Consider the following 13,876-nt stretch of genomic DNA (forward strand, 5'->3'; position numbering starts at 1 on the left):
CTTTTTTCTTTTTGGGAAGGAACTTTCTCAGACTGCCTATGAAGACCAATGCCACCTGCAAGCCAGTGGGTAACCTGAGACTTCTTTCCAGGTTCTTCTTGAACCTGACAGGTTTGGGGCTGTCTTGAAGAGGAAAGCCTTTGTTTAAAAAGTCGTCTAAAGTCTGAGTCAGCAGATAAAAGCTGCAGTCCCAAACAAACCTACCTGAAAGCCAATTCCATAGGAATTAGTGTAATTTACTGTGAAGTTAACGTTTTTAGGCTTCGGTGGTAGTTACTACTACTGCTGTGGAACAACAACACACAAAGAAGTCCCCCTTCCATGAGAGTAATGCAGAGGACTATGCCCTCTGTACTGACTGCTCAATATATTTGCAAGACAGATTCTCTCTTCCTCCCCCCTTCACCCACTCATTAGGGTGTAAGTATCAGCTACTGAATGCACGTCTCTCAGTAATATGTGCGCACACACAAATCATCTACTGGGGGCAGAGGGGGTGGGAAGAGAGGAAACTTGATCAATGGCCAAATTCCCATTGATTTTAATGGAGCGGAATTTCATTCTTTGTCCTTAAAATGGAAGTTTAGAATGGATAGGAAAAGGCTTACAATATTTAAATTCCAGATGTATTTTTTCAGGTTTTCCTCCACCCACCCCTCTAACCTTCTTCCGTTGTGAGTTTGTTTCTTGGGGAGGGGGAAAACCACAGTGTAGTTATTATAACATGAGGGGGGATTCTTGCTTTAAGGATACATATTAGGATTTATTTATTTTTCCATTGACTATGCGTCAAGTCTAGACTGCCATCCTAAAAGCACTTACTTGGAAATGGGTTTTACTGAAATCTATGGCCCTGCAAATAATGTGTTTAGGGTCTGGTATTTGTTTGCTTAATTATTACGAAGGGTCACTATCCAGCCAAAATTAACACTTTCAGGTCTCACTTATTTCAAATGCAGGATAGTTAAGGACCTGCTCATGCTTGAGTCTTCTTTTGAAAATGAATGGAACTTAAAGCTGCTTAACTTTGGCTGGATCCTGCCCAGGTACTCTAACAGCATAATCCTAGGCATGTCTACTCATGAGTAGGTCCCACTGAGTTCAACGGGGCTTACTCCCAGGCTGGTGGGTATAGGATTGCCGCCTGAGTGTTCTACACACTCCAGAGAGACATAAAACGTAACTCGCATGCATGCACACACACACACACATGAGTCATTCACAATGTGTGCATATGTGCCTATTTGTGTATCATATAAGGGCATTTGGTGCACTGAGCGCAGTATGAAATGTAGTCTTATTGTCAATAAAAACATTTGGCCCTGAAGATTCTGCTCTCAAATATATCAGCTGAAAATCCCTGAGAAAGATTACGCTCGGAAAACGTGAGGCGGTCACTGAGCCTCTCCTCCATTAGGTCCTATGTAAGGAACGGGGGGAGAAAATAAGGAGCCTGGCTTGGAGGTCTTTTTACCCTCTTCTGTGAACAGAAAGTTCGCAGGCCTCGCCAACTGAGATCCTATTGTCTTTACTTCCATAGGTGCGGTGTATGGAACGCAGGGCAGACGGGGCAGACAAACCTACACCAGATACCAGACCTTAGAGTTAGAGAAGGAATTCCATTATAACAGATATTTAACCAGAAGGCGACGGATTGAGATCGCCAACGCCCTCTGCCTTACTGAGCGACAGATTAAAATCTGGTTTCAAAACAGGCGGATGAAGTGGAAAAAAGAGAGCAAACTGATCAATTCCACCCAGCCCGGCGAAGAAACAGAGGAAAAGACAGGGGATTAAAACCATGCTTAAAAAAAAGTCACCAGACTTTTTCATTAGTGGCTTTTTTCCTTTTCTTCCCTATCCCTCCCAATGAGTTTCTTCCAAGAAAAAAATCCCTAGTTGTGATTATTCTTATTCTGATATTCTCAAAGGCTTGATTAAAATATATACATATTTATATATCTACATCTATATATTTGCAATTAACTGTGGATTTCTTTGTGGATCAATAGAATAACTGGACTTAGAAGGGCGTGGTGTACATAGGTCTCCAAAGCGTAAGTTAGGATTTTTAAAATGCTTCAGATATGATTAAGATTCTTTTTTTAAAAAAATGTTTCAAGTGGAGCATCAATATCTGATAGGCTGTGATTAGATGGATTGGCTTCCAGGCACACACAAAAAGCTCCAGTCGCTTGTTCAAAGGGAAACCATATTCTAGAATGGCCAGAGATGTACAGGCTTCTTATTTATGTCTTTGCTACTAAATCGGGGTATATTATTGCTCATCGTTCTTCTCCTGTTCACCTCAAACCTGAGCCCATTCATTCGGAAATAAAAACCCACTGATTTCAATGGGACTTCTTGAAATGTACCCTGGCATGGCAACTTTATGGCACCAAAATATTAAGGATTAAGAAAACCTTGTTTCCTTGTACATTTGAATGAAACATATGAATGGAACTCTCCAAAAATAGGAAACGTGGCAATTTCAATATTGAGATTAAGTTTTTTAAAAATCTTTAATTGTTGATGGCTCACTATGTGAGTTTTAAAATGGCCACTTTATTTTTTTTTTTTGAAAAATAGCAAAACCCTGAATTTTTCAAGGGTCAAAATACTGTAAATAAAAGCATAAAAAGTGAAAGAAGAGTCTTTTTAGGTGGGCAGGGTTCTTATTAGAGTTTTATTGGAAATATATTCCTTGAACATCAAGGGTGGCTTTGATTTCTAAGTAATAAGGACGGAGTAGGCAAAATACTGTTGGATGTTTTCCTACTCCTTCATGTTTGGTTAAATTACTAGACAACAACAAATATGCTTAATAATAATAATAATAAACTAAGGTAGAAATGCAGCTATTGTCATATGGTGTCATAGAGGATGTGTAAAGGAAGGATCAGATGCACGCAAGGTTTGCTTTAAATAACAGTTCAGTGAAAATGTATCGTCATATATGCTGTTAAGAGTGTTTGGCGTCCTATGTATATATGTGGAAACGAAGATATTTTTCCATACTGTGAGAACTGTACCTATTGGGCGATGGCTCTGAATATTAATAAAAGTGAAATATTGAGAACCTTTCCCTCAAAAGATCATCACCACCATATATATATTTCAAAGAGAAGGGGGAGAGAGGAAATGTCCATGGTATCACAAAATTATAATGGACTCTCTCCCCCTCTTTTAACTTACATCCTATTTAAAAGAGTATTAAAGGACAGCTCAGTTGAAAGGAAATATTGAAACGAGCATTGATCTTTAAAAAATAAACAGCAGTCGATCCCCCACCTTCTCTTCCTCCCTGGTTTTTCAAGCGCCCGAGAAATACACCGTAGTAATCGTTGCTAGAATGCTGAGCTTTATTATTTACCCCCAAGTGGCTTAAACAATAATCAGCCTTTTACCTTCATCCTACAATAGAAATACGAAGTTATTTTTTGCTTTTCTTTTTTAAAATCTCCAGCAGAATACGGATGTTGGGGTTTTTTAAAGGATGCAAGATAAAAGGAACCTTATTGAAAATGGAAGGGTGAATATATTTTCCCTGTGCTTCTGAATTCTTGCTGGTTTTCTGATCTGGAGCCGATAGCCCTTAACAATTGGTCCATACTAATGGAACTGTGTGAGAGATGCCATAATTTTGCTATAATGGGCTGTAACCTCGATTCGACCCCAGCCCTGCGTGCAGCCACTGGCTGGGAAGGGTGAAAATCTAGCTTGTCTCCAGACGGTGGCGCACGAGGCCGCCTGACAGTCAGGAGCTGGCGGCGGGCTCGCGCGCCGGGCACGCGCCCCAGCCCTTCTGCATCCACCCAACTCCCCCATTTAGTGCACGAGTTTACCTCTAGAGGTCATCAGGCAGGATTTACGACTGGACAACAAAAGCACGTGATATGAAGCCGTACCCCATATTTGGGTGCCTACGTAGGAGGGAACCAAGTACATGTCCCAGTCATTTCCATAATTCATCATAAATTGTGCAAGGGTGCTATAGACGCACCAAAAAACGAAGCAAAGAGCCACAAATCAAGCCCCCCGATCAAAAAAAACAAAAAACAAATGAGCTCTTATTTTGTAAACTCATTTTGCGGTCGCTATCCAAATGGCCCGGACTACCCGTTACATAATTATGGAGATCCTAGTGCCGTGAGCGAGCAATTCAGGGACTCCGCCAGCATGCATTCCGGCAGGTACGGCGGCTACGGCTACAATGGCATGGACCTCAGCGTCGGCCGCTCGGCTTCCAGCCACTTTGCGGCAGGGGGCCCCACGGAGAGGGCTCGCGGCAGTTACCCCTCCAGCGCCACCAACGCCGCCCCCGAGGCCAGGTACGCCAACCGGGCGGCGGCGGCGGCCACGGCGGCCACTCACTCGCCTCCGCCTGACCCGCTGCCCTGCGCCGCCGCCGTGGCCACCTCGCCTGTCAGCGGCGACGCTCATCACGGCGGCGTGAAAAACTCCACAGCAAACTCGACCAGCACTTCGGCCACTTCCAGCAGCGGCGCCAGCAGCGCCAGCAGCACCAGCACCGGCAACAATCCCCACCTAGGCAGAGAAGTGCTAAGTACGTCGCCTGGCACTGAAGATGACACCCCAGCCAGCGGCGAGCAGGCGAATTCCCAGCAGAACGACCAAAGCACAGCCCAACAGCCTCCACAGCCCCAGATCTACCCCTGGATGAGAAAACTGCACATAAGCCATGGTAAAGGCATGCCCAATTTACTATATATAATAGGAGAGCGAGAGGGAGAGCGAGAGAGGAGGGATGTAGATCTAAGAGATATTGCTTGAAAAAGAAAAATGGGGGTTCAAGAAATGTGCCTTCTCCTGGCTGTATGCGTGTGGCTGTCTGCCTGCCTGTCCATCTGCTCTATCCGGAGAAAGCCCCCTGTCCCTCCTGGAAAGGGCTCTGCGGCTGAAGGCAAGGGGAACGCTGGAAATCGGGGTAGAGCGAGCCAGCCTCCTCTTAAGAACTCTTCCAAGTCTCCAGGACTGTAAGGTGTAATTGAAGTGGTGGTGGTGGTGGTGGTGGTGGTGGTGGTGGTGGTGGTGGTGTGTGTGTGTGTGTGTGTGTGTGTGTGTGTGTGTGTGTGTGTGTGTGTGTGTGTGTGTGTGTGTGTGTGTGTGTGTGTGTGTGTGTGTGTGTGAGAGAGAGAGAGAGAGAGAGAGAGAGAGAGAGAGAGAGAGAGAGAGAGAGAGAGAGAGAGAGAGAGAGAGAGTCTTGAATAGTGCATGTCAGCCTCTGTAATTTATGACGACGACCGTCCAGTGAAAAACACCGTTACTAATTATATCAAAAAAGAAGTTGAGCAAATAATGTGTGTGTATGGCGGAGATTTTTCTGGGAGGGAAGGAAGTCGAGGAAAAATTTAAGAGGGGAGTCGGGGGGGGCAATGGGGGAGGTTAATCCTGCAGTCCACAGTGCATTGACTTGGAAATCATTCCCACTGACTCCCAAATAAAGTACGTTCAGATCAGGAGTGGGAATGGAACTTGGAAGGTGCTTTGTTTGTGTGAGTTTCCACCCCCCAGTTCTTTTCTTTCGTAGCTCGCCCTAGTCTGAGTCAAAACTTCACCACGATCCTAAACATATTCTTAGGAAGTAGGTTCTCTTGAGGACAAAAGGGGAATTGACTTCGAAGTCATAATATATTCAGGATCCGGGTGTAGAAGGGAATTGCAATCATGTCTTTTCCTCGAGTTTCCCTGTGATGAAATACATTCCCCAGAAGAGTCACAGGGAGGCGATTGAAATTTACACCGCTGCAGATTATTGAAGGGAATGGAAGGGGAACGAGATGGGGGGAGGAGGAGGAGGAGGAGGAAGAGGAGGAGGAGGAGGCACTTGTTGAGCACTGTCTTCCAACTCAATACCCAAACAAGCCGGAGAAGGAAAGAGAGGGGGAGAGAAAGATCTGAGAAGAAGGGACGCGCGCGTAGGTGTCTTCTCTTGCCAAAGTCTAAACCGTCACCCCCTCTTTTTTCCCCCGTTGCAGACAACATAGGGGGACCCGAAGGGAAAAGGGCTCGGACTGCTTACACCCGCTACCAGACCCTGGAGTTGGAGAAAGAGTTTCACTTCAATAGATACCTGACCCGCAGGAGGAGGATTGAAATAGCACATGCTCTTTGCCTCTCAGAGAGACAGATCAAGATCTGGTTCCAAAACAGGCGCATGAAGTGGAAAAAGGATAACAAGCTGAAGAGTATGAGCATGGCAGCGGCGGGAGGAGCCTTCCGCCCTTAAGAGAAGCCCCCGGCCCTGCTGCTGCTGCTGTTGCTGCTTCCTTCCCGGAAAACAAAACAAAACGAGTACTGAGCAGCATTATATGAGCTGACCCTGCGTGGAATGTCAGTAGCCTCTCTCCTTCTCTCTCGCCCTTTTACATTGACTTGCTCTAACTTCCCCGGGAGGCCGAAGGAGCCCCCCTAAGCCCATCTTTTAATCATGAGCCTGTTTTAATTGATCCTCTCTAGCGCGTGTTACCAGTAGATCTGCTTCCCGTGCATTTCTTTGTCTTGAATGGCTTTTGTCTTGAAGGAAAAAAAATGTAGATGTTTTAACTTATTTATATGAAGCGAGTGGTGTTACTTGAAGTAACTGTAAAAAAAAAACCCGAGGGGGGGTGGACCTTTCACGCAAAAAGTGAAGGAGAGCGATCTGCTCCTTCCTTGGTTCCCCCTCCTTCCCCTCTGGCTCTCTGCGCCCCGCGTTCCAGTCCTGTTTGAATCCCTATGTTCTCTGTGTGTGTTGCACTCGCTGTGCTTAACTGTGCATGTGTGTTCAAAACGTGTCAGTGTCTGTATAGCTCCAAGCTGTGGCCAAGATTTCCAATCAGAAACTACCTATCTAATTCCTGTGTCATTAATGGCTGTTGTAGAGGTGAATTATGATGAAATGCAAACTGAACGTGTCCTAACGTGTAGTGAATAGTGAATCTGTGACGAAAACTGTGATTCCAGACAGTATGTCCTTGCTGTGCCTTTGTATATGACTCTTTGCACGAATTCTTAGAAGTGGCTTTTTATTAAGCGCAGCTTCAGTAACGTATCTTTTTAATTCTCTCTCTCTCTCTCTCTCTCTCTCTTCTTTCTTTCTTTCTTTCTTTCTTTCTTTCTTTCTTTCTTTCTTTCTTTCTTTTTGGTGAACGAAGTTACACATAGAGTCAAAGTCCGGCTGTTTGAGGAAAAAAATGTGATCGGCTTTTTAAAAAAACTGTTTTTTTTAAATAACTGACTGGAAAAATAAACTTTCTATTGTAAGGGTTTTTCCCCTTTTCTTTCTTCCCCATCGAACTCCCCTTTCCCCACTTTCCCTTTTTTACCTTTTGCGGGTGGTCTGGTTTGTACCCTAATGGGGGTGCATTGCCTCTTTAGCCTCCTACCTCTAACTAGAGCAAAGCTGGAGAAGAAACTAACCGTGATTCAAGTAAATACAAACACGAGTAAATACAAGTTCTTTTCTGGATGGAACCTTTACATTACAGACCCTCAGCCAGTTCTTTGTTTTGGGAAAACGGGGGGAGCCCCAAACTTCAGCTCTTCCTTGGCTGGAAAAAAACCCTGCTTCCTTCAACAACGTTATCATCACTAGAACCTAGTTTATCTCTCGCCGTAGGTTTATCCTTGTAACCAAAGAAAGCTAAATAGGCAAAGTAGACGCTCTTGCATCTGTGAACACCATCCAACGTGAAAAATTACATAAATAAAAGAGATGCACCCATTTTCTCATTATGCACTCTTAAAAGATACTGGGGAAAAAAATTTGGGGTGGGGTAGGGGATTCCACCCTTCAACATAATATTTATTTATTTTTGTTACAGCTACTTTTGCTAGAAATGTAACGTTACTTACCCCCACCAGGGCTTGAATGGTTAACTCTTCTGAGCCTCTAAGCGCAACTAAAGCTTTGCACATTTACAGACGGGTTACATTGATGCCTTCCCTTCAAAGTTATAAAACAGTAAACTTTATAAGCCCCAGTTCCGGCTATATGACATTTGGGTGCCAAATGAATAGGGTTTTGTCTATGAATTAGATCGTAAAATCATCCATAGCGCAGACAGATAGGCTCACTGGCTATAAAAGGTCACGTGGTGCCATTAAAGTAAGTTTTATGGTTTTGGGGAGTTGTCATCCAACATTATATACCACATAACATATAATCACACTGACGCTGGACTTCATTTGACTCTTTTGCAGGCTACGTGTGCCTCCTGGTCATTCAAATTGTCAGGTTTAGGTACAGAAGTATCCATTCCCCCCAAGTTCTCAAATACTCTCTGAAAAAAATGGCTCATTGCAAGTTAAGGTAAGTTCTGTGCACAAGTTGCTTAAGTTTATTTATACAGCGGAGAACTGGACTGTGGTTGCCTGGGTCCTTTTTAGCACTATCACGTTGATTAGATAGGGAAAAATAACTTCTTGAAGATGCAGGTTTAGAGGGGGCGGGGGAACTGTTCCCCCTCATCCCTCCTATTTTGATCTAAAGGCTCCTATTTTTTATCAATCAAATCCAAGCAAACTTTGGCAGAGATGGATTTTGAGGCCTAACTTTAATTACTTTGAGTACGGCAAATGATAATGACTTCCTTCGCTTCCATGAACTTTTCAGTGTCCAGTGCTTTTGTTTATCATGGGGCAGAGTCCGAAGGCGATGTTTTGCCCCCAAAGGACAGAGATCCAGCTATAGGCTATATCTGAAGAATGCGCATCCCGATCTGCCTAGGGCGAATTGATACAGCAATGATTTTCCAAGTGGGTGAACTTCTTGCGTCTAAGGCCATACCTACCTATCTCTCTCTCGTGTGCCTGTGTGTACATAGTCTTTCTCTCTCTCTCTCTCTCTCTGCAATTTATACCATTACCGTAGATTCCTGGCAAGCCCAATATCTATATTCCCATTGGTTCCTTTCTTTTTCCTTTCTTTCTTTTCCCTGAACGAACAGATTGACTGTAACTTTTACAGGAGATTCTCCTGCTCTTAGACAGATATATAAAGATATAGATATATGAATATATAGATATCTGGCTGGCAATTGCAGGGTAGGCCCCAGCTGCCCTGTTAAGTTCAGCATTCTTTTATTTAAGTAGACTCTTCTCACCAGCGTGTGATTACTCAGCAATAAACTTTATGGCCGGATTTAACTTTTAAGTCTTTGAATTTCCAGGGTTGAAAGAAAGCGTGAAAGAGCATCCCTTTTCCCCTGCAGCCCTTCTTTTTCTTTCTTTCTTTCTTTCTGTTGTTGTTTTGTTCTGCTTCCTTTTCTTTCTTCTTTCTTTCTTTGTACCGTCAGAGTCAGATCCTGGCAATCCTTACTCACACGAGCAGTTTTAAGTCTGATCAGTTATGTCTCTGGAGCGCTTCCTAGTTAAAAACCATGCAGGTGAATAAGGGTTGGCAAGATCGGAACCTACTCCTTTTACAAAAGAAAGGAATTTTATAACCTGGCGCATGTATGGACATGAGGTCTAAATGATTCCTCTCCCAGACTCCTGCTTAAATAAGAATTCGGTTGTTAGCTTATGGTGTTCTATTAGATCCCTTTACACTCCCACATAGGTCTGACAGCAAAGGCATATTTCAGTTAACAGGATTAAGTGTTGGGTTTCATTTTCTACTAACATCTTCATCGCTTCAACTCTCAGTGGTGTCAGACAATATAATAAAAGCGTACCCTAGTCTAGTTGCTCTTTGGAAAGAGATACTCTGAGAAAGGATATATTTTCTTGCATGTGGGTAGGTACTCTTGGAAGATTTAGAAACCCACAGCATTTCTAGAGCGTCTGGTAATAAGTGAATAGATATCTTTACACTTTAATTTTTAATTTTTATTTTAGTACATACGGAAGGATGTATTGGCAATACAAGAAAATGCAATTTTATATTGATAAAATGCATTGTAACTTAATTGCAAGTTAAGTCCAACCCTACAGAACTGGATACTAATAAGAAGTGCCATTTTCGTGATATCTACTTTCTCACATCTTCAGTAATTAGCAATGCATGTAGCCATGTTTGAAAATATGACTAGAACTTTATGTATTGCACAATTTAAGGTAGAAAAAAGATTTTAATATGTAACACCTCTACTAAAGAACAAGTGCTGACTGAAAGACTAATCCATAACCCAGTTAATTCCGTTAATATCAATGAGACAACTGATGGGCTCCTAAAGCATTTACTAGGAAGTAAGTGCCCAAGAATCTGAGGGGATATTTCCTCAAGAAAATTGCCGCTAAGATCCAGGCGCAAATATACTTCAGCCTAAAAGAGCTGGTCTTCAGCTTCCGTTTCCCAGTAAAAACTAGTTGAAGCCCATTCAAGGCTGGATGGGATCTCATTCTCTGTGATGGGACTGTCTGAAGATTGTGGTCCTTTTTCCATACCATACCTATGTGAAAGAAAGTTGTACTGAAATCTGTTAGATTTAAGTCCAAATAACTCTAGGATTGGAGTAAGGGGATCCTGGCTTTATCAGGTCTTGTAACTGGGAAACATAATTCCTTGAGCTGAAGTTTTAGTTAATTCATACCATAGCTATGTACCTCTCCTGTCATCTCATTGCTAGATGACTGAGTGGATGATTTCACAGGGATGACGAAGAAACACGTACAGCTTTGTGAACAATGTCACAGATAAGTCTGCGTAAACAGCCACATTTAGGCTGCAACCCTATGCTCGCTTCCCTTGGAGTGAGTCCCACTGAAACCTCAATGAGGTTTACTTCTGAGTAGACATGTATTATTGCGCTATTAGACACGATTCCCTAACCACCAAAAACAAAACAAAACAGAATTATCCAACCCTCCCAATACAATAGACATTTCCCAGATATGCGAATAAAGTTGGAAGATTTTCACTCTTTTCAAGAAGTTTTAGTTTGCTAACCACTTCACATGAAAAAATGTCTAGATTAGCCTAGGCAAAAGACATTCACACAATACTCCATGATATAAAAAGCCCTACTCCAAAATAATCTTGTATGTGTATTTAGTACAAGTATATCTGATGATGATGACTGTCCTTATCACTGTATTTTCTTTCTCTGACATCTGTGTGCTTTATTTTACTCAAATTACCGTGAGTGATCTTCAGAATATTACAAAAACTTCAGTGGCCCAGATGTAAGCACCAGACCGATTATAGGTTAGACAAGTGTTTGTATATAATAGCAAAGATGTTGGAGGGCTTCACTTTCTATAAGGCGTAAGATGGCTTTTCTAAGTCACATGATAGGAAGGTTTGCGCGTGCTCTTCACTACAAAGCATCATGGGGAAAAATTAGTTCCATTAAAGAATTAATTTCCTTTTCTGCAAAAAAGTGAAACTGCAAGTGTATTCTTCATCTGTCCAACGCTCAGCATCACCCTTTTATATCTAGGGTATAAACCCTTTGTGCTCTTGAATTATTCTTTTTTTTTTACTCTCTGTTTCTTCCTGTCTTTCATCTGATTGTGTACAACCTGGCCTTTTTTATTATTATCTCTGATCATGTAACCTCTGTTTCTGCAGGCTTTATTTTTCCAATTCTAAAAACTTAAGGAATTTCACTAACAGGAAGGCTCCTCTATGATCACAGGGTTATGTCTTTGGATATAGCGGCAAACAATGCACTGTGATTACAGAGAGAAGCACAATATTTTCCAAAAGTGTCCCTTTTCAGGGTACCTAAGAAATCCGTCCCTTTTCTCTCCCCCCCCTTCTGAAATGGCTTTTCAATAATAATATTTGTTATGAAGGTTATTGGGTAATTATTGCAGTTTTGTGAAACAATCCTTGCTCGAGGTGAAGTCTGTCTCTGGATAATAAATGGCAGCCCTTGCAGTTCATTGCCAGGTTAAGTAAATGCAAAAACTAAGATAAATCTGCACACTCCAGGACTCGCCAGCAGAGCTCGCTTTAGACCAAGTTCACAGTCAACTTGCTTTTCCGTGGGCAAGGTTTCCCAACACCGTTGGATCTTTTGCGTTATTTAATTAATACATAAACATGGTAAAATGACCAACCTCTAAGCAGCATCAGCCTGGATAAACTGCTCAATTCCTGTGCCCACTTCACATCCAGAACTTACCCATCTACCAGGTAAACCACATGGCGCCTTTCAGTTTAATCTAGTTTCTCCATCGCTGGTGCCTGGGCATTGCAATTTGATTTTAGGATTCGTTTTCAGTGGTGGAAGCTGTTGAGGTTGCTCTTTTAAAAAAACTGCATTCCTTCAAAATCTTAGAAAAGCTAAAAAGGAAACAGCAAGGGCATGGTAACAAACAAGAGAGCGATATTCTTTTAAGGAGATAGAAGCTACGCCGCTTTTGTATATCTTTGTGGTTAGGGCGTAACAACTCCAGGTCAAAAAGTTGAGGGTCAAAAGTTTACGTTTTGCGCCACTCTTAGTCATGCACCCAGACAGAGCTTGATGTCAATGTTATAGCCAAGATCTTGACTATCAACACAAAAGATAAAATAGCTCTGAGTTAGGCGTGTATCACAGTATGGACTCCAGGTGAACTCTAGTAGTTGAATGACCTCAATTACTAAGGAAAGGATAGAAAATTCCTCTTTTCAAAGAGTAATACACGTTGTATTTCATCTTGAATTATCAACCACATTTTCCCCTTGAATATTGTTGGCTGGCAGATGCATCAGGTGAACACGGGTGCTAAGTCACACATCCCCCCCTTACAAACGCGCCCACGCGCGCGCGCGCGCGCGCGCGCGCGCACACACACACACACACACACACACACACACACACACACACACACACACACACACACACACACACACACACACACACACACACACACACACACACACACACACCACCACCACCACCACATTTTAAACAGAGTGAATTCTATAAGAGCCAATCGGAAAATTCCCAGTGGATTTTAATAGTTCTGAATTTCAGTGAGTGGACTCTAGTCCACGAAAGCCTATGTCATAATAAATTTGGCTGCCTCTAAGGGCCACAATACTCTGTTGTTTCTGTTGCAGCAAGCTACCAAGGCTAACTCTCTCAAAAATCTCAATGAGATTCCAGCTGCATTCTTGGGTAACCGAAGACTGTCCGCTACTTTGTAATAATATCTGAGAAAGCTGGTAGAATGCGATGGCGATTTCACTGTTGACAGGAATGTAAGATATATGCAAGACAAAATTAAAGGGGTCACGTTATGCATTGTTTTTTAGTGGAAGTTCTGGAATGACCATATGCAAATTGGTCTTGTGGATGTCAATCATTTAAGTTTCCACATTTAATAAGAAAGAAAATAATTTCACTTTTGGATGACTTATTAAAATCCCAGTGGAGCTTTATTTTATTCCTCTTTGTTTTTAAAAAAGCATCTTTGTATTTGAAGAGCTATTTCTTTCTAGGAAATAGGGATTATTTATTTATTTAGAAACACGGGTTTGTAAGGTTGCTTCAAACAGGTTGTCAAACTTCCAAGTTCCTGAGATAGATTTTCCATTTTAACTGTGTTGGCAGATGTGTGTTTTTTCAAATTTTGTTTTTACAACACTTGGAACTCGGAAAGTTCCGTGTTAAAGTCCTAAGAAATACATAATATTTCGCACAGAGATTCAGGCTGCATTCCAATACATGTCTGGTAAGAAGTAAGCTCCATTGGGTTCAATGGGACTTATTCCCAAATAAGTGTGTATTGGATTGCAGCGTCAGTGAGTAATTTATTACGGAGACATAGAAACCATTTTCCTTCAGAGGTGTCCATATCAAAGAACAAGCAGGAGTGAGAAAGAAAATAAGTAATTATTAGAAGCCTTTATCAATGCTTTTGAAATACACGAATAACTAGTTGCCATGTGCACTGAGTTTCCGGAAAATAAATCTGCAATCTGCTTTGATTTGTC

General features: G+C 42.3%; 2 protein-coding genes across 2 annotated transcripts in view; both read left to right on the top strand.

Annotated features, from left to right (window-relative positions):
• HOXA3 (homeobox A3) overlaps positions 1-13,876 on the top strand; it is a 68,365-nt gene that overhangs the window by 22,939 nt on the left and 31,550 nt on the right. The gene's annotated exons all lie outside the window — the stretch shown is intronic.
• LOC133365444 (homeobox protein Hox-A5-like) lies at positions 3,442-7,073 on the top strand. The gene is made up of 2 exons (XM_061587326.1): positions 3,442-4,705; positions 6,000-7,073. The coding sequence occupies exons 1-2, from the start codon at positions 4,063-4,065 to the stop codon at positions 6,248-6,250; spliced, it is 894 nt and encodes a 297-aa protein (XP_061443310.1). The 5' UTR covers positions 3,442-4,062; the 3' UTR covers positions 6,251-7,073.

This window comes from Rhineura floridana, chromosome 10, assembly GCF_030035675.1.
Source record: "Rhineura floridana isolate rRhiFlo1 chromosome 10, rRhiFlo1.hap2, whole genome shotgun sequence".
Lineage (NCBI taxonomy): Eukaryota > Metazoa > Chordata > Lepidosauria > Squamata > Rhineuridae > Rhineura > Rhineura floridana.